Source organism: Trachemys scripta, chromosome 1, assembly GCF_013100865.1.
Source record: "Trachemys scripta elegans isolate TJP31775 chromosome 1, CAS_Tse_1.0, whole genome shotgun sequence".
In the NCBI taxonomy this organism is placed as follows: domain Eukaryota; kingdom Metazoa; phylum Chordata; order Testudines; family Emydidae; genus Trachemys; species Trachemys scripta.
Window position 1 is genome coordinate 202,048,399 of NC_048298.1, and position 26,616 is coordinate 202,075,014.

Sequence of the window (26,616 nt, forward strand, 5' to 3'; positions counted from 1 at the left end):
CCCCGAGAGGTCGATTTCTACCCGCCGATTCAGGCGGGTAGTATAGACCAGACCTATGACTCTGTGACCTAAATAGGAAAGCTTGAATAAGCAAAAGCTAAAGTCTCAAAAACCAAAAGGCAAATAAAAAAACATACACCACATTTTTAAATCACTATATTTGTGATCTGATTCATGATTTTTGAATACTCAGGGTTGGCAATACCATGAGCCAATCACATGCAGACTTGTTCCCCTGTGAACTATGAGCATAAGCTGCCCCAATGCAGTCCAGTGCCTTAAAATGAAAAATTAAAGCCTAAACAGGGCTTTGCTGCATATGTAGTGTGTCTTAATTAAAATTCAGGTGTTTCACATGCTGTAGACTGTTCTACTGTTTTAGTGATAGGAAAACTTTTTTTAATTTGAAAATTCTTATTACAACAGCTTCATACCATTTTGTTATACTATATATGTCACTGCACAAATGGTTGTATTTACTGCAAATGTATTACATTTAAGAAATTGTCACACATGAAGCAAGAAAGGCTTCAAAAATAAGTATAGCAATCTGAGTTACCATCTTTGCTAAATTTACTACTAAGAGAGAAAAATCATTGGTGATAAATACTGGTACTTTCTATGTTTACTTCACGTTTCAATTTGTAGACTGCAGAGGAGCTATAATACAGCTTTAAAAGTGTGTGTCCTCTTTCAAAAAAGAGTGATTTGTCTTGTTAGTCAAATATTCTAGTGTAGCTGGTGATGAATAGTGCCAGGTGCAGCATTTCAATCTTTCTTCATTGTTTTGCTTTCACAAATATACAGATTGCAAGCTCCATTCTTTTGTAACTGAATTACCTTTCTAAGGATATGATTTTTAAAAGCCAGATAAATACTGTTGTAGCTGTAGATTTTGCGAAGCATTACTGACACGCAGTGGCCATTTGGGTTCATTTACAGAAAGCATTCCCCTGAATACTAGGGAATGGAGGAGATACTTAAAAAGCATGCTTGAAATTCACATTGCATTAGAACCTTTAGAAAAAGCTCTAGATATTTCACAAAGCAGTTACATTTTTGAGAATTAAAATCAATACTCAGTTTTATGGGAAATTACTCTGGCAATAATTTTTAATGCAAAAAACAAATGCCCACCCATACCCTCCAAAAAACAACAACCACCAGTCAAACAAAAACAAACAAACGAAACAGTGGAAAAGCTCAGAGTGGAATTCAACCCAGTGAAAAGCATGCACACAAAGGCCTTAGTACCACGAAGTCCTTAATGTGGGTCTTATGTATGGTGTTCGGGGCCTTTGTGGGAACCCTCTGCACATGGCTGAGTTTCACCTGAGGAAATGAATTTACCTCTTATAGTATGAAAATAATAATTATAAATAATATATAACACCTAGTCATCTTGGGCAGGATTTTTCAGAAGTTCTGAGCTCCCAAAATTCCAGTTGAAATCTGTGGGAGTTGTGGGTTCACAGCATCTTTCAAAATCAGGCCCATACCACTACTGTTGGTTAGACATTTACGGTGCTGCCAACAGATGTAGTATTTGGATTTTTATCTTAAAATCACAGGTCCTTCCCACGTGATGAAAACATGAACCCTAAAAGCTCAAAACCCAGAAGCCAAATAATTCCAAACTTTTTTTTTTTTTAATATTATGCTGATGAATCTTGGGCTTGACTCATGCCTTTTTATAGCTTGGGGGTTAGCAGTACTGCATCTCTTCCAAAATACTTTGAGAGGCTTTATTCTGTTTTCTGCTAAAATCCCTTTTTACTCTGCATTGGCAACATAAAGAAGCTAGAAAGAGAGATGGGCAAACATTTTTGAATGGGGCTTTTTTTCCCAGCAGAAATGAAGATTTTTGTTGACTGAAATATTTTGCAAATTCATGTATCAAATTCACCAAATTGTTTCGGTTGGGGAAAAATGTCAAAAAAATTGAAATGTTTTGTCTGAAAATTTCAAAATTAAATGTTTAGACTTTATGGTTGAAAATTACTTTTCATTTTGAATTTTACTTCAGTTTTATTTAAAAAAATAATAAAACATATGAAACCCTCAAACTAAATAAAATCTTTGTTTTGTTCAGCCCAGTTTGCTGAAAAAAATTGAAATTTTTGGTCACCCAAAATGACTTTTTTCCTGATTTTTTTTTCAGTTGTGCTTTCAAACCAAGAAACTGGTTATTTGCACAGCGCTAATTGGAATGGCCCTGGATAAGTCCCTAAGCAAAGGGGCTGTGTGTGGGCATACTGGGGGTAAGTGGGGCAGGAGGGGAAGTGGCTAGTCAATTTGCAGCTCTACGGACACCACAGTACATTAGAGGGGACTACTCTAATTTATTTTGGGAGCTCTGCTGGCCCTTGACCAGCTCAAAATCCTAATGATACAAAAGTGGCATAGATATGTAAGTTATTAGCAAGTCATGCTAAGACACTATTTCTGTTTCTCTAAGTTGCACCCATTTCCTTCAGACACTTTGTCTGTATGCCTTATGTGACTGGCCTAAGGCGCTATCTCAATTCCTAGATAACTTTTTGCTTCCTTTACTAGAACACCCTACTAAAAGAATAACAAGGCCTTTCTTGGGGGAATTTGTTTTTATTAAAGATGGGAAGGATATGAACATATTGCATATTTAATGGAATATAGGCGAAGAAATAAAATGGTAAGCTTCCCTTTCTTATCTGCTTTGATAATTTATTATTTGTTTAAGCTGGCTATTTGAAAATATGCTGAGAGCAAATGATAGGGCAAAACAATATTATTAAACCTAAACAAAAAGTAAGTGAGACTATGAAAGTGTAACACGCATGAAAAACATAGGACTGAAGCTAGACTGAGTTTTATTGCTAGACAGGCTGCTGCTGCTGCCACCGTTAAGGAAATACGGGGTAAATATGAATGTGTGGCAGGCAGCAGTAAGTGCTGTGGCAGTGAAAACACTTAAATTCATTGGCTTTACACTTCATTAGGTAGGTAATGGATTTCACACGTTTCTAAACTTAAACTGTCAGTCTGACCATAATGTTTTTGCATCAGCAAGTACAAAAGTATATTAAGGGCCTCAGTAGAGCTGCTTTATTTTAATAATGCTAATAACATTTTTGTTTATGTTCGGAGAAAATAGAGCACCATTTCATTAATTTCATATCCCATTTCTAAATAAATGCACTGACAAGTTGCATGTCTGCTGAAAACAGATGTCCTTTAAACATGTTTTTTTGTTGGGATGATTATTAATAGTGCCTTGGTCCATGAACAGAAACTAAATTCCTAATTAGAAATTCTTTCCTCTCAGAGAGCTTGCTTAAGTATTCAAAGTTAAAGAAAAAAATATTAGCAAAACTTTTGGACAAAGATAAATAATTACATACCTGATCACCTCTAGGTAATAACTACATTCTTAAAAGTGGCCAAACAATAACAATTTTTTTCTGATTAAACTCTTCACAAACTTTTTTTATAAAATCAAAACTGAAATACACGGATCACTTAAATATTTATTGACCAAGGCTGATTAGACTAGCCATAATCATGTAGCCACAGAGATGGAGAGCTCCGGCATGCTTAAGTAAAAAGCAATGATAAATGATAAAAAACAATGTAAAGCTTCACAGGTATATGATGAAGGTGAGACTTAAGAACATAGATAAGACAAGAGAGGAGGTCCCTTTCTACAGATATAGTAAGCTGGCTCAATAAAGCAACCATTGTAGAAGATTACTAAATCAAATGCATCACTGGGACAGTTCTAGTAGTGGAGCCCTCTGATTATTCTAATAGGACAATCCTAGTGAGAGTTTTTGTTTTAAGGATGTGATCTGATATCATCAAGATGCATGGGAACCCTACAATAAAGCCGGGGGGAGGGGGAATCAGTTCCTCTTTGCATGCTTGTCCTTATATATCCAGTGTTGGGATTCTTTCAGATTTGAATTCTTTTGATCAGCAGCATCCATTGGATCTGCATCTGAACCCTAAGTGTATGATTACACTGCAAGTAAACATCCACTGCTGGCCCATGTCAGCTGACTTGGGCTTGTGGGGCTCAGGCTACAGAGCTGTTTATTGCAGACATTCAGGCTTGGGCTGGAGCCCGGGATCTGCGCCCCCATGATGGGCTCAGGCTGCAGCTCTAACCTGAATGTCTACTCCACAAATAAACAGCTCCTAGCCCAAGCCAGCTGACATGGGCCAGCACAGGTGTTTAATTGCAGTGAAGACATACCCTGAGTGTTCTCTTTCCAGCCGAGGGCATAAACTAAGCATAGGGTAACCCCATCCTACTCCCATTTCCTTCTTACCACCCATTGCTTTCAGTCAGACCTTGCAGTGTCCAGAGCTGCTCAGTCATTGCGTGATCAGCCCATTATACTGTAAATAGATAGGTACTTAGCAGTTGGTCAGTTAGTGTTAATTGTAGAGGTTTATATTTTTCTTTAGAAGAAAACCTTTTGACTTTTTGCCTTAGTCTGACCCGGAACCAGCATTGCTTATTATGACTGAACACAACTCTTCAGGCCTTAAAAATTTCCCTTCATGCAAGGTGGTAATGCTTCTTAATGATGGGCATACCAAATGCTTATTGTGAGCCAGGGAAAGGAGCACATAATAGATGTGCTATTTGTAAATCTTTTTCAAAGAGATTCCAAAGAGCTAGGGAATCTTGTCTGAAAATGTTCCTTCTGGAGAGGTAAATGCATCTCTCTCTTCAGACCCTGAAGTGGTTGGGGCAGAAATTCCTGAGCACATATTGCAAAAAACGCTCCTGCTGGCTCCTCTGCTTCCCGATCTGAGACAAACCTTCCCAAAGATTCATCCTCCTTAACTGGTAAAACTTCAGGGAACACTGAGCCCATAAATGGATGAGATCTGTCTCTTTCATCACGTCTTTCTCAAGAAGCTAGAAATCACCTCCAATTATCTCAGAAAAGTGTAGCTCAAGGTCCAGGAAGGGTCCCTCTGGCACCAGAAGCCGTGCCTTCAGAACAACTTACGTGGTATCTGAAAAATCACCTAGTACTGACCCTTCAGTACTCAGGCCTTTAGTGCCAATATCCTTGGTACCAACTAGTCCAGTACCAATACCATCCAGTCACCTTGCTTCGGGGCTGGCTTGCTCAGTATGGAAATCATATAAGGCATCAAGGGACACCATGGTCTCTTTGGTATCAGACTCACTGCTGTTAGTAATAATAAAGATACCTTTTCTGGTAACTCCTGCCACACCTGTACTGGTGCCAAGCACATCAGTGGTACCGATGAGAGACAATCTGTGTCATGCTGTTATGGGACACAGCTAAAAGTGCCAATTTTGGATCAGCCTGCCAGGAAACAGGGCATGTACCCCAAACTGGTGGTATATTCTCTCATAAAATTTCATCACGCTAGGAACAAATGTGTGCTTCCAAAATACTACACTAGTTATTATGAAGCCACAGACAGTCCCCTTTAGGACCTCTACCCCCTCATGTACCACACAGTTTAACCAGACTTCTAGGATAAATTATTATTAAAACCAGAAATCACATATATTCGGTTCTTCCAGTTCTAAAGAATCAGACACATAGACTCATAGACTTTAAGGTCAGAAGGGACCATTATGATCATCTGGTCTGACCCCCTGCATGCTGCAGGCCACAAAACTGTCCCTACCCCTTCCCTGGACTCTGCTGTTGAAGTCCCCAATCCTGTGTTTTAGTGACTTCAATTGGCAGAGACCCTCCTGCTAGTGATCCCTGCCCCATGCTGCGGAGGAAGGCGAAAAACCTCCAGAGGCTCAGCCAATCTACCCTGGAGGAAAATTCCTTCCTGACCCCAAATATGGCGATCAGTAAGACCCCGAGGATGTAGGCAAGAGTCTCTAGCCTGACCCCTGTTAGCCATTATACTATTTACGTACCATTGCTTGGTTTTCCTTGGCTACTATGTTTTACCATTAAACCATTCCCTCCATAAACTTATCTAACTTAATCTTAAAACCAGACAGGTCCGTCGCCCCCACCGTTTCCCTTGGAAGGCCGTTCCAATATTTCACCCCTCTGACGGTCAGCAACCTTCGTCTAATTTCAAGCCTGAACTTCCCCACGGCCAGTTTATATCCATTCGTTCTCGTGTCCACATTAGTACTAAGCTGGAATAATTCCTCTCCCTCCCTTGTATTTATCCCTCTGATATATTTAAAGATAGCAATCATATCCCCCCTCAGCCTTCGCTTTGTCAGACTAAACAACCCAAGCTCCTCTAGTCTCCTTTCATACGACAGGTTTTCCATTCCCAGGTCAAAATATACTTCAGATTTTACCCAAAACCAACACTGGTAGCCAATCCTTTAGTAACTAAAAACTAAAGATTTATTAATATAAAAAGGAAGAGAGTTATGAAGATGTTAAAATTAATCATATACATTACAGTTGATTTCAGAGTTTGTAGATGAGGATAATAGCAGTGATGATCAATCTGCCAGTTTGTAATAAGTCTTTCTGGTTCAACCCAAATATTGGGGGCCTCAGTCCATTGTTCAAAGCTCTTCTTTGTTAGCAATCATAATCCAGAGATGTGAAGCAGGAGAGAGGCAAGGGGATGATGTCACACTTCCCAATTTTCCCCCCCCTCCCAGTCTATGAGCATGGAAAGTTACTGTCTCAAACATGGATCACATGATCTATGTACCCTGCTGAGTCACTGGGCCTTCATTGTCCATATGCTCTCTGAGGTGTCCTCGGGAGGGGCCCATTGGAAGAATTTATTCTCCTCAATGGCCCATCAACCATGGCTGGCTGGTCTGGATGTAAATCTGTCTTGTGGGTGTTACGCAGGAACACAACACGTTTGAGATACAAACACATAGCAAACATCTGCTATTGTGTGGCCAGGGAGGTTGAAGTGTTCTCCTACAGGTTTTTGTATATTGCCATTCCTGATATCTGACTTGTGTCCAAGACTTGTGTCCATGTGCCAGCAATGCCCCTCTGCTATGTACATTGGCCAAACTGGACAATCACTACGCAAGAAGATAAATGGACACAAGTCAGATATCAGGGATGGCAATATACAAAAACCTGTAGGAGAACACTTCAACCTCCCTGGCCACACAATAGCAGATGTAAAGGTAGCCATCTTACAGCAAAAAAAACTTCAGGACCAGACTCCAAAGAGAAACTGCTGAGCTCCAGTTCATTTGCAAATTTGACACCATCAAATCAGGATTAAACAAAGACTGTGACTGGCTAGCCAACTACAGAAGCAGTTTCTCCTCCCTTGGTGTTCACACCTCAACTTCTAGCAGAGCACCTCACCCTCCCTGATGGAACTAACCTCATTATCTCCATACTGATTTATACCTGCCTCTGGAAATTTCCATTAATTGCGTCTGATGAAGTGGGCATTCACCCACGAAAGCTTATGCTCCAATACTTCTGTTAGTCTTAAAGGTGCCACAGGGACCCTCTGCTGCTTTTTACACGGCTACCCCTCTGATGCTCTTCAAGAAGTGTTATCCATATATTCCATGACCATCCTCCTCCACTTCCGTGGAGTCTTCTAACAACTGGATTCTGTACTGGCAAAGGGACTGAGAGACCGTTGGGGTTGCCCTACCCTGAATGCCCTTGGTTGGAGTCACAAGGACACTCAGGCACAGGTATGACTCCAACAGACACTGCCAGCCAAAAAAATCTGAACTTGAGTGGATGGGGTGAAAATGCACCAATAGTGGAATAAATATGGATAACATATTTTGAAGAACCACAATTATTATAAGGTAAGTAACAGTTTCTTTGATTCAGTTAAGTGGTATGATGGGTTATGATAACAACTAATGCTTTATAATGCAAAAATATCAAGGTAAGCAAAGATTTATACCACAAATCTTATTGAAAAATCCAAAAATGAATGAACGCTTCACAAAATAGAAATAAGTAAATGACAATCAACCAGCCCAAAAATTTAAAGAAAAACGTCTCACTGGGGAAAAATAATGAAATACTTGGAATGGAGTCACAACAACCATAGATTTTATTAAACTTGTATATAGTTGTCTAGTTGCTAAGATAAAACTGAGAAAGTGTTTGTTTTAGAATGAAAATATACTTAATGCCCTTGAAAAGGACTTGAAAAAGAGGAAATTTTGAGGACAACAAATCTTATAAAAAGGATTAATGTTGACAACTTTGAAGCTGAGTTAGTGTGCTCCTTGGGCAAATAATGAAAATGTGATATTTTTATACAGTCTCCACATTAGAAACCTTTTATCCACAAAAATATACACTTCTTTTATGTTTGCAACATATTCCAACATTGCAGTTGTTGACAAGTTAACATAAACTAACAAAATACTACCTATTTTCTAATAACTACTGAATAGCAATCTGGGTCCGTATCCCATCCCACTTCTCAAGACTTTGTGAGTAAATTGATAGCAGAATTATCAAATCTATTAATCACGTAATCTATTTTCAATTAAAGGGACACACAAACTTAAAAAATTCAAACAGAAGTGTGTGATTTTAATCTCCTTTATTTACAAGTAATGTCTAAAATCCTTACAGTTGCAGAGATTAGAAAAACTAAATATTTTCTCCTTTTTTCAGTTTATTTACTTTATAAACTTGAGTGGTCACTTTCTTTTTTTTCTGTTATATTTGGTCAGGGCCCATCCTTTAAAATGCTGAGCACTTCTAGGAGGTGTTGAGAACCTTGAGATTCTTTTAATGTCAATTGGTGGTTGAGAACTTGACACACTTTACAGGATTGGGCCCTTGATTATTCACTTTTCCCACTTGGTGTCTTTCACATTGCAACATAGCAGAAAGAAACATTTAAAATATCGGAAACTACAGCAGCAAAGCCTGAAACTACTCATAAGTCATTTTTCAAAATTGACTAGATTTCAAGTGGACTGTATCCTTTCATTGTGAGCATTGTTGCAAGGGATAAACATTGAAACACTCAAAGATCCAGATAACCCCATTTCATTTTTAGTTAAGGAATGTCATTGCATCTGTAATTCCTTTTGGATATAAAACTGACCAGAATCCTAGTATTCTATGGTTATGTTCTGCAGGAGGTCCAACTAGAACAGAGGTTCTCAAACTTTTTTTGTTGAATTTTCAAATATTAATCACAGACTCCCAACTAAGAAACTGATTGACAAAGGTATATGTGTACTTCATATAAACACGTACTGTTAGTAATGCTTAAAGAAAAAGATTATAAGAGTACTTACAGATATCAGTGAGATGGGTGACCCTGTCTCTTACTGCAGTCTGTCTATCTTTGGTGTGATGGTTGACAAGCAAACTCATAGATCATTCTCAACTTCCAGACGGGACCTGAACTTTGTCTTCATAGCTGTCATGGCAGAGAATGATGCTTCACCTGTATATGTTGTTGGGAAAGGTAGCAACACTTTCATTGCTTCTGTAACTAAAACTGGGTACTCTGCAGCAACAGTTGGTCACAACTGACAAGGTGCCTGTTCCTGAAACTGATTTTTCAGTGTGCGATCACAGGATAGTTCAAGCAGCACCTGCTCTGCTTTTCCACTCAAACAGCAAGATGACATTACACAAGCTGAGAACAAATCCCGAACCCAGTAATTTTCCTCCATGTTTATATTTTTAAAGTAAACATGGAAGTACTCTGCCAAAGTTGAAAGGTGAACAATGGTCCTGTCTCTCACACAGTCAATTGTCATGCTGTTAGTAACCAGAAATTCTGTCAGTAGCAGAACCATATCTGAGATTCCACTGTTCTGTCTAGTTTTCCAAATCTCTATTTTCTTCTGAAATGCTGCAGTTGTGTCCCTCACCTCAAGTATGATTGTATCACCCCCTTGTGTGAAGAATTTCAGTGCATTCAACAAGTTTAAAATGTCTGCTAGGTGTGCAAGCTTTACAATCCATATCGGGTCAGAAAAGTTTACAGTGATCTTGTGCACAGAAAGAAAACCCAGCAACTCTTTGCGAAGCTCAAAAACTCTTTCCATCATTCTGACGCAAGATAGCCAATGCACTTCCATATGAAACAATAATATGTCATGTCCTGCATCCATATCTAAATACAGCTTTGCAAACAGGCTGAATTCAAAGGCCAGGACTTTATGAAATTCACAACTGTCATGGCTGCATTTAGCACATAATGTAATTTGGGTTTCTTTTTTTTTTTTTTTTTGTAATGCAATGGCCTGGCGATGCAACAACCATTGTAGTCGTCCATCACTAAATTTCATAAAACCAAAATCATTATAACTTTAATCAAACTTTCTGTTCTTTATTTGTTCCTTACTACTTGACTCTGCATTGTACATGGCTTCAGCACAACTAGCAGTACTAGTATGAGGATATTTTAAAAACTTATCCATATTCCATGTAATTTGCTTATGCACTGTAAAAATATATTTCACTTCCACCCACCAAAGACTTCTTAGTCATAAAAAAAACAGACATCACTTCTGATTTGCTGTCGCAAGGAGTGATACATTTTACATTGTGCAGTGTGAGTATTACAACATTGTTCATGCACCATGGAATATGTTGTGTAAACAGAAATAGTAGATTTGTCAGTTTTAATCATTATGCAATGCAGACACAAGATGAAATTATTTTTTATTTTGTTTCCATAATATTTTGCAGAACCCCTTTACAGTTTCTCAGGACCCCTGGGGTCCATGGACCCCAGTTTTAGAACCGCTGGACAAGATGATCACAATAGTCCCATTTGGCCTTGAAATCTAAGAATATATTGGGAAAAGATTACCTTTATGGCAAGACCTAGACATGTTGATGACAATGCCTATGAAAAGCAGTTTGATAGAGGGAGGATTTTTATTCAATTTATGGTAATTTGATAAGAAAAGGAGCTTTGTTTTCTGCTTTGCAAATTCCATTTCTACTGTGTCACTTGATAATTCTGTCCACAATAGGGACCTAGTTAGGTGGGGACCTCTTAAAAACAGCTATTTGGTTGTCATTTTGAATTTATCATGTCATTTCAGGAATGCAAAAAAGGGTTTGTCTATTGAATGACAGAAGAGGAAATGTCAGCCTTTTGCTTCGTCATTAATAGGATTAGACTGGACACCATTTACAACAGGGGTGGGCAAACATCTGGGTGGGGAAATTGTATGCAGGGCAATGGAATATGGATAATATAGGGCTGGGGCAGGGGGTTGGGGTGTGGGATGCAGGAGAGGTTTGGGGTGTAGGCTCCAGCCCAGAGCTGCTTACGGGGGTGGCAGTGGTGCATAGCAGGGCTAAGGCAGGCTCCCTGCCTGCCCTGGCCTGCACCGCTCCTGGAAGCGCCCAGCATGTCCGGCAGTGGCTCCTGGGGGCGAAGTGGGGCAGGCGGCTCTGCCACACGCTGCCCTCACCTGCAGGTACCACCCCCAAAGCTCCCATGGGCCGCGGTTCCTCATTCCTGGCCAATGGGAGCTTCGGGGTGGTGGTGCCTGGAGGCGAGGGCAGTGCGCGGTGCCCTCTGACTCCCCCCCTTTCCTCCCCCCTTCCTCTCCCCCCCCCCACAGAGGCTTCAGGGACGTGGTGCTGGCCGCTTCCAGGAGCGGCACAGGGCCAGGGCTGGCAGGGAGCCTTAGCCCCGCTGTGCCACAGGGCTGGCAATCACACGGGCAGGATTGAAAGCCCTGATGGGCCAGATCCAGCCCATGGGCCATAATTTGCCCACCCCTGATTTACAATAACATGAATGCGTCTTTCTACTGTTTTGCTAACAGCTTCTTCTGAGAGTTCTCCTCCATTGTGTCCACTTCATAATATATGATGACCTCTTCCCTTCCTCTGTAGAAGTGGAAAGTGAGGCAGAAGAGGGAGAAAAGAGGAGGAGGCTTCCTGTTCTTTAGACTTCTGAGACCTTTTGGTCTTGTTTCCAATTTCCTGCATTTGTGGATCATGACTGCCTTTGGCCCTGAACTTTTACCAATCAGGGATGGTCAAAAAAAATTCTGTGAAAAATTTGTGAAAAAAATGGAGGTTTCAAAATCTGTGTTCATTCCATGGAGAATGAAAATAAGATCTTAGATCTTTGAATAATAATAATAAAAAAAAAAAAGATAGAGAGATCCCACTCTTAAATAGCCAGGACCCTGGTGATTAGGTAACTTACCAGGATGTGGGAGACCCAGATGACAGCCCTTGCCACCAGGCTATAGAGAGTCTCTCTCTCCCTCTCTCTGTCTGGGGAGTCTAAGGACAAAGGATCTGTCTTTTGGGGGTTCTTTGTGCCTAATGTTTTTGTAAATTGATTGGATAGCAAATTGTTTGGTTCTTTTTGCTGGTCAGTCCCTGGATTGGTTGGATACTAAACCAGATGGGAGAACTGGGTATAGACAGGTCCACCTTAAAATTTAGTCACTGAAGGTGGGATGAGTATATATGTATTTTCACTTGTGAGGGGGCCTTGGATCTCCTTTGTTTGTCTTGTCTGTTTAGATAGTCAGAGATAGCCCCTACCCCAAATTGCTTAAAATGTGCATATACAATGTGGCCCTGATCTTGATTGGGCCCTCCATCTGTGATGGAAATTCAAATAATTAGTAATAATAATTTCATAGATAGGGGAACTGAGAGACAGAAAGTGAATGATTTGCCCAAGGCCACACAGAGCAGCAGATACTCAGCTCATTGTACTAAGCACTGTACAAACACAGCCCCTTTGCAGGTGAGATTATGTCTTAGATTGTCAATTATATTAATGTTTTAATAATTGCAGAATCCGTCCACTATTTCAGTTGCTTTTCTCTTAATGTGAATACAGTTTTGCTGATCATTTTTTCAAGTTTATTTTTATTCTTTCTTTCATCTCTCTTATTGTTTGTAGCATTGAGATTGTTCTAAGTGAGGATGCCTTACTGACTCTTATGTTGGGTTTTGTTACTATTTGTTATTTGGAGGAGGTTGCATAGAAGGACTGCACTAGGGTGACATCCTTGGAGAGGCATTGGTTTAGTGACTGTCCAGGCTGTTCTTCTTTTTGAAGAGGTCTTAACCCCCTGATATAGTGCTGCTGCTTAAGTGCTCAATTTTCAAATCTTACTACGCTTTGCATTTCTAGATCACACGGTTTTAGAGTGCTCATTTACTTTTTCCACAAATTCACTTTTCGAAAGAAAGGATGAGCAGTGGGCAGCTCAGACAGCTCAATACGTAAGAGGTTTGTTTTCAACAGTAGACAGAGTTATATTAGTTTTATCCATAAATGAAGTATAGCAGAGCAAATAACTTAATAAACAAAAATTGATTTCAAGTTAGCAGCTTTACTTGCTGGGATTCTTTTTCTGGATACTAAATCAATGGTAACTGGATTATAAAATAGTTATCTAGTGTTTTATTTTTTAAATGCAATTTTCTCCATTGTTAGTGCTTCCTGTATCTTACTAAACCAATAAATCAGCTCAGGGGATCTCACTTTTCCCTCTTTAATGACATAACAGCTGTTGAACTACTGGTGGCACTAGTGATGCAAAACAAATTGAATAGGACTCCTGAATTTATAAGCCTCGACTGCTAGAGTCAAGTGAAGTGTCTAGACTATTCAATGACATAGAGGGAGCTGCAGAGAGCCCTTCTGGACTGGGCAGGAGAGGCCATGTGGACCCCTGTCCAATCCCTAGGATACAATCACAAAAATGCCTACACTTGCTTTGTCTGGTGGCATTTATTTTTCCCCAGTCTATGCGATGGGATGGGCTGCATGAAAAAGGGCACGACTGTAACAGCAAAATTGGAAACACTTGACTGGAGCACTGGGAATTACGGTGTGATAAGACAGGGAATTGTTTGGGGAAAATATTAGTTAAAAAATAATAACAGATATAATCAGCAAGAACTTTGATATTTTGCTTGTGTATAGTTTGTCTGGCTTGCCTGATTAGACTGTAAGCTCTTCATATAGGATGATCTCTAACTATGGGTTTATAAAGGATCTAACACAATGGAATTCTGTCCTGGTTGAGGCCCTTTAGTGCTATTGTCATACAGGTAAATAATAATTGTAAAAAGATGAATGGGTCACAATTTGTAGTAGTTTAACCAGGGACAAAGAGTTCTGCTCTGCTACTCATCTGTTGTGTATTGCCATCAGATATGAAAAAAAATGTTGAGATGTACTGATTCTTAAATATTCTGTGTATACAAAAAAGTTCAGATAGTGGCACACGTAAGATAAAAACAATTTAAAATTTCTCTTAGTAACTCACAGAAAGAAAAAGTGATACCAATCTCCACATTTGGCTCCATTCTTCTGCCAGATCTCTCATTTCCCCTCTTGTGGTGGAGTGGACAAACACAACAGTGGACCAGAATATGAAGGGGTTAGTGAAAACTGGCACTGATACTGACCCTGCCCAGCAGCATCTAATCTCAGTATCAAACCAAAGTGGAACTTTTCAACATTAGGGAGGAAAAAGGGAGGAAGAAAAGTGCAGAGGGGAGTTACCATGGTAGGAAGGTCTTGGGGTCTGAGAGAGAAAGAATTTAGGAGTTGGCTGAAATGAGCAGCCCTGCACTTAGGAACCTTAGGAGCAGTCAAGCCTTGGAACAAGGCTAGCAGTGGGCGTTGTCTTACTGTTTTATTTATTAATTGTGTAAAAACCCCAGAGTGAGTTTTGACCCTACACAGGGCACATCACATAGATTACATTAATTCTATGTGTTCCTAATTTATAAATCACCATAATATCTAGGTTGCTGTAGTAAAAAGATGAAGGGCAAGAATCTAATCTCAGGTACACTATTGTAATCCAGAGTACAATTAGGACAATTACTCTGGATTTATATCATTGTGTAGCCTGGTGTGACAGAGTGAGAGTAGCCTAAGGCTGACTCACCACTCTCCATTTGGTAAGCATATTCCACATGAGTCAAAATAAGGAGATCGGTAATTAAGTACCAGGTGATTAACCAGTCAACCAGGGGACTCAGCTGAAGATGGTTACAAGAGAAACAGGAGAGAAGGAGGAAGACTGGAAGGGTAAAGCAGCCCAGGTTTTCAGAGAGGTGAGATTCCCCCCTGCCTGCACTGTAGCTTGGTAGTAGGTAAAGGCTTGGGGAAAAGCCGTATGCCGTGGGGAAACAAACACTTGTAAATAAAGCACGTGGTACTGAACTTGCCACTGGTGGTGTGAGGACAGTTTACAGCAAGCAATCCAGGGTGAGGGAGTCCAGCCCTGTGACACTGAGCTCATAATCTTTTAATAATTTTAATGTTATTTAGCTCTCAGACCTCCTTTGTCATCCATCCTATAGCAGCATAGCTCTTCCTTTGTTGTGTTTTACTTTACTGAAGGTGTTTGATTCAGGGCTGGAGGTGGATAATCAAACTCCCATTGTATTTCTTCAAAACTCAGATAAATCCCTGGAACAATTGACTCACGGGTTATTGATTTTTTTATTCCACCTATGCACAGATCTCTAGACCTTATTCCCATGGTTGAACTCTTCGTGCTCCCAGATTAGGGTCACTGGATGTGGAAAGAACTCATTTTCCCCTCCACTGAATCCCATATGTTCATTGTAACCTGCAGGGTCTTATGAGATGGAGGTAGGCAGAAATGACTCTTACTGGGCCTGAGGCAGAACGCTAGATGCCTCTATCTTCTTCCTGCTGTTCAGCTGCACTTTCAAAGAAAATATATTAAGTACTTCCTTTTTTTCCCCCACAAATTTCCTCCTCCAACCAGGAGAAACCTTTTCTAGAGTGATCTTATGCCTTCAGACAAAAACCCAATATGGTTACAGAAGCCCTTTAAAATACTTTAAAAATAATCTACTTTGAAGGAAGCCTTTAAAGAAGGGTCTGTTGGCTAACATTTTAGAAAAGATTTTGCAGTTCTCTGATCCTCCTCATCTGAAATAGCTAGCTCAGTGGTTCCTGGGTAGTAAAGTCTCTGATACAGAGCTATCCCTACATGTTTTTGTAGGATGTGCATTGTGAGTGGAGTGTGACAGGGCCTGTTCCCCTTTTGTTTGTGATCTCCTCACTTCTGTCTTCTTTTCACTCTGGGCTCCCCTTTACACTGCCATCACTCCTTGTCCTCTTCACATACTATCCATTCTTGCACCACACCTTCACAATGATAACACCATGTCCCCCTTCCCACCCACCCAGAAATTCCTTTCTGTTCATTCCTTCCAATGCTCTGGCAGGGTGTGCTTCCATCTGGTGGATTTGAGATGGCAGAAATTTCCTGACCAGTGCTGCTGGGATCTTACCCCCCACACACACACCCAAGCCTGAGAGGAATTTTAACTCCAGCTCACAAAGCCTGAGGGATGTGCCAGTAGCCTTGGGCAGCTGCCAGGAAATTTTCACTCCTACTTCCTCTTTCTTCTCAGAAGTATTTAAAGGAGTTCCAGAGGCCCCTGCTCTTCTCTCCCACTGCCATCTCCAGGTATACGGCAAGAAGCAGTGGTGAGGGAATGCCTGTCTTGGTGTTGATGCAACCATGTTTGTACCAGGTGGAACCATTCATCTTACACATTCTGGTACCAGCTCTGATTTGATCCTTCCACAAGTTGGAAAAGGTGCCTGGGTGTTCCAAATGCTTATTGTTTGGCATACACCTAATAAAGATTTAGTCAACATTCCCCTTCTCTTTAACAAAGAAGATTCAACTAGAGCAGTGGTTCTTAACCAGTGGTACGTGTACCCCTGTGGATACACAAAGGTCTTCCAGGGAGTACATCAACTCATCTAGATATTTGCCTAGTTTTACAACAGGCTACATAAAAAGCACCAGCAAAGTCAGTACAAACTAAAATTTCATACAGACAAAATGAGAAAGTAAGCAATTTTTCAGTAATAGTGTGCTGTGACACTTTCGTATTTTTATGTCTGATTTTGCAAGCAGGTAGTTTTTAAGTGAGATGAAACACAAGACTACCTTTCCAGACTATTGTACCCCTTTCAGGAATCTGATTGAGATTCATTGGACTAGAGAGTAAGAACGTATAGATAAGAGAGAAACAAACTCTGAGCAGGCATGTTTATTTGCGAACACACTGAGTGGTTTAAATGAGAGCCAAAGGTGAAATCTTGAACAAGTTCAGCTAAAAGGAATTGCCTTTCCTCATTCAAAAGATATATTTTTTTAAATGTCCACATTCAAATGAAAGCATCAATTATCATGTGTAAACTTTCTGTGATGAATGGATGTTTTTTGTGTACTGCTTTTGGGTTACTCTGTAATAATTCAGTGATGCCTGAATTACAAAGGTCCCCTTTACTTCCTCTTTAATGAACTATCTCTGAAACCTTTTTGATTGCTAGTATTTTATTTGTCACATATGGTATTTAATGAGCTGAAGACTAGCTCAGAAGAGCCAGATGAGTGATCTAAATGTCACAAGTGTTTATCCCACATTTAAATGTTTTCTTTTCTGGGATTAGAGAGTGACCCAATGCATCAAACTGAAATATTTTGCATAGCTTTAAATTGTTTGTTTAGATAATAATTTAAAGAGACTCCATTACCTGAACTTTCTCTGGCTGTCAACCTCTGATGTAATAAGGCATGTACCATTAAGAATATTTTCTTTTGGGTGTGATAACTTATTCTTGATAAAACAAAATAATAGAGCAGTTTTGGAAAATTGTTGATTTCTGAAGAAGAAAAATAAAGACTGACTTTTTGGCAAAAATTTAAAAACTGAAATATTCTGGCCAAAAATATTTTGAGGTACCTCATAGGAGTTGCAGTTTGGGTGTTTCATGTTCCCATTCTCCTCTACAGATTAGATCCCTGGCTGGCCTACATTTCTCATGCTGCACCCTAGCCAGGGAGCCTGGCCCACAAAGGAGAATGGGGACAGGAAGCAACTGAACCACAATTCTTATGAAATGTGGCAGCATATCCAAATAAATACATTTTGATTTTCAATTGTTTGGTTTGGGGACAAAAAAGGAACATTTTCTGTGGAGTGCAGATACTTTTCCCACCAAAAAATGCATTTATTTGAAAATCCAATTTCTCGGGGTGTGGAAGGGGAATGGGGAGGGAGTTTTGTTGTGTTTTAACAGAAAATTTCCAAACACCCCCCCCCCACCCAATAAGCTGCAAACAACCCTCTCCCCTCCCCCCTTTTTTGGATAGTGCAAAAATCAAAACCTTGATATTTAATTTAAAATATTTTTGTTGCCTTACTAACTATAATAGCTGATAATAGCCCACCTTAATTGATTACTCTCGTTATAGTTAGTATGGCAACACCCATTTTTTCATGTCCTCTGTGTATATATATCTTCCTACTGTATTTTCCACTGCATGCATCCAATGAAGTGGGTTTTAACCCACAAAAGCTTATGCTCAAATAAATTTGTTAGTCTCTAAGGTGCCACAAGGACTCCTCGTTCTTCTTACCTGTAGGCAGGGCCAGCTCCAGGCACCAGCTTAACAAGCAGGTGCTTGGGGCGGCCAAGGGAGAGGGGCGGTACCTGCGGCAATTCGGGGGCAGCAGTTCCCTCGCTCCCTCTAGGAGCGAAGGACCTGCCGCTGAACTACCGCCGCCGATCGCGGCTTTTCTTTTTTTTTTCCAATTGCCGCCGCCAATCGAGATCCCGGCTTTTTTTTTTGCTTGGGCGGCAGAAATGCTGGAGCCGGCCCTGCCTGTAGGTAGCAACCCAAATGCGGCATAGCCTTTAAATACTCTTCATTTCAAGTTGGACAGTTTAATATGCTCCAAATCTTGGCTTGCACAAATTATATAATTTGTGTTACTGCTCTTTCCCCTGTCCTCCCAGCCTTGGCCCATTCTTGGTTCATCCTCTGATTGTACCTGGTTTCTTTTGGATTCTATTTCATTATTTACATTGCCTTCTCCTACTTCCTCCCTCTCACGTACTCAGTCATTCCTTTTCCCACAGCCACTCATTTTCTGTCTTCTCCTCCAGGCTGGAGCAAGAGATGCTGGGAGGATTTTCTTCCCCTTCTCCAAGCCTGGGGGAATTCACAGGAGGATCTATAACCCTTCTTCCAGGCTAAAGGAGAGGCACCCTGGGAGGATTTTCACTCTACATGTTTGTGATGGGGCATTGCTCTCCTCTAGCCCAGAGAGGCAATGCCATTGTGGAATCAACCCTATCATGGGTGCTCTGCTGGAAACTTCCTCCATCTGATGGTGCCTTTGCCTTCAGACCATTCAGGAAATTCTCAACCCACCAAGGGAAGGTGGCCTCTGACTTTTAAATATAATGGGGGCAGCCTTTGGGAAAAATACCAAGAGGCCTGGCTCTGTGCTAGTTTTAAGCAATACAGATTTCTTATTAAGAAAGCACAGCACAATTTTGTTTTCAAAGCTTTGCATGTTTTAGGGTTAGGTCTCCGTGTCACATCACGAGGAAATTTCCTTGTGCCTTTGTGGGCCAGTCTGGCCTTGGGCAAACCTCATTATCAGAGCTTCCAATTATCATTAGCCCTTTCAAAACTACATTTCCCCCCAAACAAGGGCACATCTAATCCTTATTCTAATAACTAACATGAACATGTGAAAAGGTTTTTTGTGAACAGCCATGCACTCGATCAGTGTTTGTCTTACCTGGTCAAGAAAGTATAACATAACCATTTATTACCACTTGTAATGAATCTTAAAATGAAGGATAAGATTATAGAAGTCCCCATAGGACATCTCATCAAAAATGCTAGCTTGATTTGGCTTGGTATGAATGAATGAGAACTGTTTCTTTCTCATCAATGTGACCCTGTTTGAGTATTCTTTACATCATTATTGAGACAAAAAGCTGTCATTTCTGGCTACATATTCATCAGGATCCACGCTGTGTACCATACTGTGCCCTACCAACCGTTATTTGTTCTCTTTTAATAAACCAAATTTAGTTACAGCTGAAAATTGTTGTTTGCAATGAGAAATGTTACTTAAATATTTCAATAACTGCTTTTTTTTAAAAAAAAAACCCTTAATCTTGAATGTCATTTTTTTGTTTGCATTTGTTTTTCACCAGTTGAAAAGATCCAGAGCCAGTGGGACGAAGTACAGGGACACCTTCAAAGCCGCAGGCAGCAGCTACATGAAATGTTAAAGGATTCAACACAATGGTTGGAAGCCAAACAAGAAGCTGAGCAGGTTCTAGAACGGGCCAAAGTCAAGCTTGAGTCATGGAAGGAGATTTCGTACACTGTGGAAGCTCTGAAAAAGCAGAACACCGAACTTAAGGTTATTATTGAAGATAGAGAATTTGTATTGAAGATGAAAAATCAAAATATTGAAATGTGTGATGAAAATATTTCTACTTATTTCAGTAGCTGACTGATGAAAAAATACTTTCAAGATTGGGTAACTCGGACCAAAAAATGTAGCCACAAACCAGGTGATTCCCCAGCCCAAATACTCCCTCCACTCCTGCTAATAAAAAAAAATTCTATTGGCTTCTAAAGTCTAAAAATGACATCACATAAATCTCCCGACCACAATAGGCCCTAATTACCAGAGAGACAAAGGGCTGGGTGATACTGGAGAATGCTCTTTCACCAGTCACTCTTTGAACTGCTGCTAACTAGTTGTACCTGTTCTTTTGGGACAGTAGGTAAAGTGTTTTTTTGTTGTTGTTGTTGTTGTTGTTTTTTTTTTTAAGTCTTTTAGATGTATATTTGAGGGTAGGCCATGGCTGGTTCTAGCGATATTCCCAGAAATAAATATAGAGAACATCTGCTCAAACTGGTAATATCTAGCTTTCTGGTAAAAGCTTAGCACGCACGCGCACACACACACACACACACACACACACACACACACACACCCCTTTTAAATTGTCCTGATCCACATAAATAGAAGATTTCACTTTCCAGAAATGTCAGTCTACCTAACATTAACATCCATTGTTTTTAATCAATCTCTCCCATCCTGCACTTTTGAAGTATATAAACACTGGACTTTAATTTGCCCCGTGGAAGTAAGAAAACACCAGAAATCCTTCATTTTCTTGTTTGTTTTACGGCTAGTAACCGGTTAAGTTTTCTCATCTGAGATTAAGGGTCATTGCCTGAGATGGATGGATTATTATAAATAAAGGCAATCACTCACTAATGTATTGGAAAGAATTAGAGATTATGTACACTACTGTCATTCAGCAGAGAGGAGACACATTTGTCATTGTCTCTTTCTGGAGATAGAATGCTGGCTTCTGACCAGTGTTTGGCTTACAAATAAGCATCAAAGTAAGCTTCCTAACGGCAAAGGTGTAAGGGAGGAGGGAAACGTTAGTTGAACAAATTGTGTGAACAAGTTCTTAAGTAATTTTTTTTTAACATTCTCCACCTCAAATACAAAGTACGTAGGCACTTAAGACTAATGGAAACAGCTATTTTACAAATAGAGTGCCACATTTTTCATTTCTTACAAGCATTTCTCACAAGCACCTCCTGCTATTAGACTTACAAGAATTACCTTTATAAGAAGTTTACATATCTTAATACAAAATTTAATTTAAATACTTCCTTTACAGGACTCTGCCCTTAGAATATAAATCTTTAACTCAAACTGGTAAATGCAAAACTGTAATATCTATATGAAAATTACAAAATATATGTACCTATAGGTGTTTGTGCATATATTTATGTATAAATAGAACTTGATGAGAAAACTGTTTCTGCCCAGCAATCATTTTTGATATTTCAGATTTTTCCTATGTTCCAAATCAGGATGAAACATGAGACCTTTGTCTCTCTCTTTTTGGGGTAAAATTTCCAATGTTCCTCACCACCTCCTCCCCAAGAATAGAGAACATCTAATAATCTCATCCATTCCTTCAATAAAACAAAAAAGAGAAAAAAATCCACTATTGCTAGCTGAGAATCAAAACCTGGATCTTGAATAACCCTGAAATTTGGAGCATTCAGTGTCCAGACCTGGAACTAAATTTTGCATCTTGACCCCGTATCTACAAATGTTATGAAATGTGCTATAGTTTCTTTATGAAAATCTGTCAGATCATCAAACCTGCAGTTGGGCCTTGTTTTACTTTGCGTTCCCCACATGCTGATATAATTGCCTGAGGCGTTACAGCCTCAGGCAGTGCCAATCACCTTAGTCTATTTCATTTGTTTGGTTTTGCTTGTCCTCCTTCCTACAAGTGAAAGGAAATTCACCTCTGGGTGAGAGAGGGTCATTCTGTTCCCTTCCCCCTCTTTCTCCCTCCCCGCCCCTCCCCCCTCCGGTCTTTGGATGTCAAATTTTTGTCTGTCAAATATTTGTCTGCCTTGTGATTCCTATTGTGTCAAATCCTGTATAAAAGCCTCTCACATGTGACAGCAATAGCTGTTTTGTGCTTGGCTGAGCTAAGTGTACATGAATTAAAAAAAATGAAATTTTGTTTGAGCTTAGCTGATTTTTAGATTTCTTTCATAAAATAGCATCTGAATTGAAGGATCTAGAAATAGAGCTGGTCTTCAAAATTAATGCTTCCAAGTCTTCTGTGTCCTAAAATGCACATGTATTTTGATATCCTATGCCTGAGCGTTTTTAGGATATACGCAATCTCTTGTGTTTGCAGTTTTAATAGATTCATTATTCTTTACCCTGAGCAAAATTCAAATTACTGTTTCGGTGCATTCATGTATGGGAAAATAGGCAGCCAAACCTGGGACATGCCCAGACCCCCCAGAGTGCAGGTCCATCCAGACCAGATCTATGAGGAGTTTGGTGTCAGGGAGTCTGGTCTGCTCAGCTGTCCCATTTCTTGGGCGCAATCCAAAGTCCACCTAAGTCAATGGAAAGATTCCCTTTGATTTCAGAGAGCTTTGGATCTGACCTCTTTGTGGAGATTGTTCCTACCAAGGACAAAAATGAACTGCATTGGGGACATCACATGGGTGAGTACATAGGCATGCAGTAATATTGCTTTTACTATGCTAACATATATCCCAAACCTATAATTAGGTCTAGATTTGCCCCCCGTGATTGATACCCTTTTTAAATTTCCAGTTGCAAGAGTTTTTAAAATATATTTCCTAATTAAAAATTAGTCTTACTTAATAATCTCAAGTTAGTTCATAGTTAATTGTTTTGTGACTTACTCAAAATGAATTCCCTTCACACTGTCTGTGGCTTTCCATTCAAGAATAATATCCCAGGGACTGGGTTTAGGTATGGGAGAGTCCAAAATATGGTAAATTGGCAATGGGAGTCTGCTTTTTCACTAGAATTCAAAAATTAATCCTATTAGTTAATTGTTCTATGATGAATGTAAGCTTTGTTAGCCTAGCAGGTTGAACTAATAGTGTATATCTAATGAAAACAGCAGCAATCTCGGCAGAGAGACCAAAGTTTGAATTGAATAAATATCGAGACTAGTTTTGTTTTCTCTCTAGAAAGTGGTTCCTTCCAATCAGGGTTGATAAGAAAATGTGAGGAATTTCATTCAGCTAATGCCCATGTTCAACCTGTGACCTTGAAGACAATATAAAATCATTTGAAGATGACACAAAGATTGGGGGAGTGGTAAATAATGAAGACAACAGGTCACTGATATACTGAAACGTGCCTTATCAAGCTTAGTGGTGGATTTGCTATCATTGGCGATTTTTAAATCAAGATTGGATATTTTCCTAAAATATAAGCTTTACCAGTTCTTCTAGGGAAGCTGTATGGCTTCTATTATACAGGAGGTCAGATTAGATAAGAACATAAGAACAGCCAGACTGGGTCAGACTAAAGGTCTATCTAGCCCAGTATCCTGTCTTCCGACAGTGGCCAATGTCAGGTGCGCCACAGGGAATGAACAGAACAGGTAATCATCAAGTGATCCATCCCCAGTTGCCCATTCCCAGCTTCTGGCAAACAAAGACTAGGGACACCATCCCTGTCCATCCTTGCTAATAGCCATTGATGGAGCTATCTTCCATGAATTTATCTAGTTCTTTTTTGAACCCTGTTAGTGTCTTGGCCTTCACAACATCCTCTGGCAAAGAGTTCCACAGGTTGACTGTGCGTTATATGAAGAAATACTTACTTTTGTTTGTTTTAAAACTGCTGCCTATTAATTGTATTTGGTGTCCCCTAATTCCTGTGTTATGAGAAGGAGTAAATAACACTTCCTTATTTACTTTATCCATATCAGTCATGATTTTAGACCTCAATCATATCCCCCCTTAGTTATCTCTCATCCAAGCTGAAAAGTCCCAGTCTTATTAACCTCTCCTCATATGGAAGCTTTTCCATATCCCTAATCATTTTTGTTCCATTTTTCTGTACCTTTTCCTATTCCAGTATATCTTTTTTGGTGCACGCAGTATTCAAGATGTGGGCGTACCAGGGAGTTATATAGAGAGAATGATATTTTCTGTCTTTTTATCTATCCCTTTCTTAACATTGTTACCTTTTTTTGACTGCTGCTGCACACTGAGTGGATGTTTTCAGAGAACTATCCACAATGACTCCAAGATCTTTCTTGAGTAATAACAACTAATTTTGACCCCATCATTTTATATGTATAGTTTGGATTATGTTTTCTAATGTTCATTACTGTGATCATAATGCTCCCTTCTGGCCTTGGAATTTACAAATCTATGAATTGCTTGGCAGGCTGGATGCAAGAAAATATGCATTTTTAATAAGGCTAAATGTAAAGACATGCATCCAGGAACAAAGATTGCAGGCCATACTTACAGGATTGGGGACTCTGTCCTGGGAAACTGTGACTCTGAAAAGGACTTTGGAGTCATGGTAGGTAATTAGCTGAGTTTGAGCTCCCAGTGCAATGCTGTGGCCAAAGGGCTAATGTAATTCTTGCATGTATAAATGGGGATACTGAATAGGAGTTGGAAGCTTATATTACCAGTTTATTTGGTATTGGTGCAATTATAGCTGGTGTGACAAAGTCAGGCTGGATGGCTGCAAGAGGGTCCTCATATTGGGTTCTGGGAGGTGGGCGGCCACAGCCTCTGAGGATCCACTGAGCCTGAGCCTCAAATAATTACAGGGGCAACTGAAAAAAAAAAAAAAAGGATGAATGTGGGTCAAAGGGTCAAAAGTAGGGAACCTGAAGGGGCCACTGAGCAGAGCACTCACTGCTCCTCAAAGGTGTCAAGGGAGCCAGCGGACGCTGCCCAGAGGAACTCTGCCCGGATATGTGAGTGGAGAGAGGAATGGAAGTAGGCCCCACAGTTGCAAAGAACCCTCTCAGCCAACATCCTTTCCCTGGTGTTATAGATGTCCACTTTGGCCATTGCTAAGAGGAAGTTGACGAGGAGGTCCCGTGACTTTGTGGGGGCACCGACACGGTGTGTATATATAAAACAGTGGGGGGAGGAGTGCAGCCAAAAACATAAGAGGAGATCTTGGAGGAGCAGGAATAGGGGCTTCAGCCTGGCGCATTCAAAAGAGACATGCGCCAGGGTCTCCCTCACACCGCAAAAGGGACAGGTATTGGGAACAGAGGTGAACCGCACCAGGTACATGCCCATGCTCATGGCTCTATGAAGGAGTTGCCAACCGATATCCCTGGTGGGCCATGGGGCCAAGGTACAGTATAGGCTGGCCCACCGGGGTTCCTCACCCTGAACAGATGACGTTAGGTCCTGCCATTTAGTGGCAGGGCGGGACACCAGGGTGAGGAAATGGAGAGTATGGAGCACGAGTGTGTACAGATGTGCCTGTGGCGCAGTTCAAAAGCGAACTGGCTGCAGGTCTTGCAGCCAGCTCAAGGTATACGGGTGGGGTGGCCGGGGAGGCTCAGAGGACAGGGGCCTGATTGAAAAGATCCAGAGGCCCGGGGCATGGAATGGGTGGGAACACCTCCTGCGAGAGGGTCCTGGAAGGCTGATATATTAGCCCTAGAATGTTAAAGCCCTTTTTCCTAGAAGCTAAGAAGGAGTTACCTCAGATCAATTAGGAACACCTGAATCCAATTAAGTTCTGCCTGAGGCCTTTAAAAACCCCTCCTCTGGGGAGAGCAAAGGGAGAGAGAGAGACAAGCTACTGCTAGGCGAGTGGCCACAGGGAAACAAGCTTTTCCAGGCTGAGAGACTGTGCTCCTTCCCGTATGGGAACCGCCAAACCTCAGTGTCTGCTAGGGGAAGGACTGATACCCTGGGCAAGCAACAGGATGACACCCTGCCCCAGCGAGAAGGCAGGGAAATGTGTCTCCTTTTGTGTTTGAGACTGTTTCCTTTTTGTTTGGTGAAGGATCACCCCTTAGGCCAACCATGGGGTGTACCCTGAAAACACAGCCAAAGGAGTACAGAAGTGGGGAGGCAAACAACTGCCCAGAGTGGGGCTGATTTACCCCAGGTCCCCCATCACCAGAGGGGGAAGTGCTAAGTCTGGCGAGACAAAGGAGGTGCTTTGCCACACAAGAATATTGTGTCCAGGTCAGTGGTCCACAGTTTAAGAAAGATGTAGATTAATTGCAAAGAGTTCAGAGAAGAGCCCCAAGAATGTTTAAAAGATTGGAAAACAAGCCTTATAATGATGGACTCAACAAGCTCTATCTGTTTATCTTAACAAAGAAAAGTTAAGGGATGATCTGATCACAGCACAGAAGTATCTACATGTTAATTACAATAATGAAGGGCTCTTCAGTCTAGAAGACAAAGGTATAACAAGCTCTAGTGCCTGGAAGATGAAGCTAGACATATTCAGACTA

The 26,616-nt window shown here is 40.5% G+C and overlaps 1 protein-coding gene across 11 annotated transcripts in view; it reads left to right on the forward strand.

Moving 5' to 3' along the window:
• DMD (dystrophin) overlaps positions 1-26,616 on the forward strand; it is a 1,855,422-nt gene that overhangs the window by 1,390,557 nt on the left and 438,249 nt on the right. For all 11 annotated transcript variants that reach the window (XM_034754682.1, XM_034754655.1, XM_034754674.1 and 8 more), the window contains one exon: positions 19,978-20,189. In XM_034754682.1, coding sequence (XP_034610573.1) covers positions 19,978-20,189 — 212 coding nt within the window. The remainder of the gene's footprint in view (positions 1-19,977; positions 20,190-26,616) is intronic.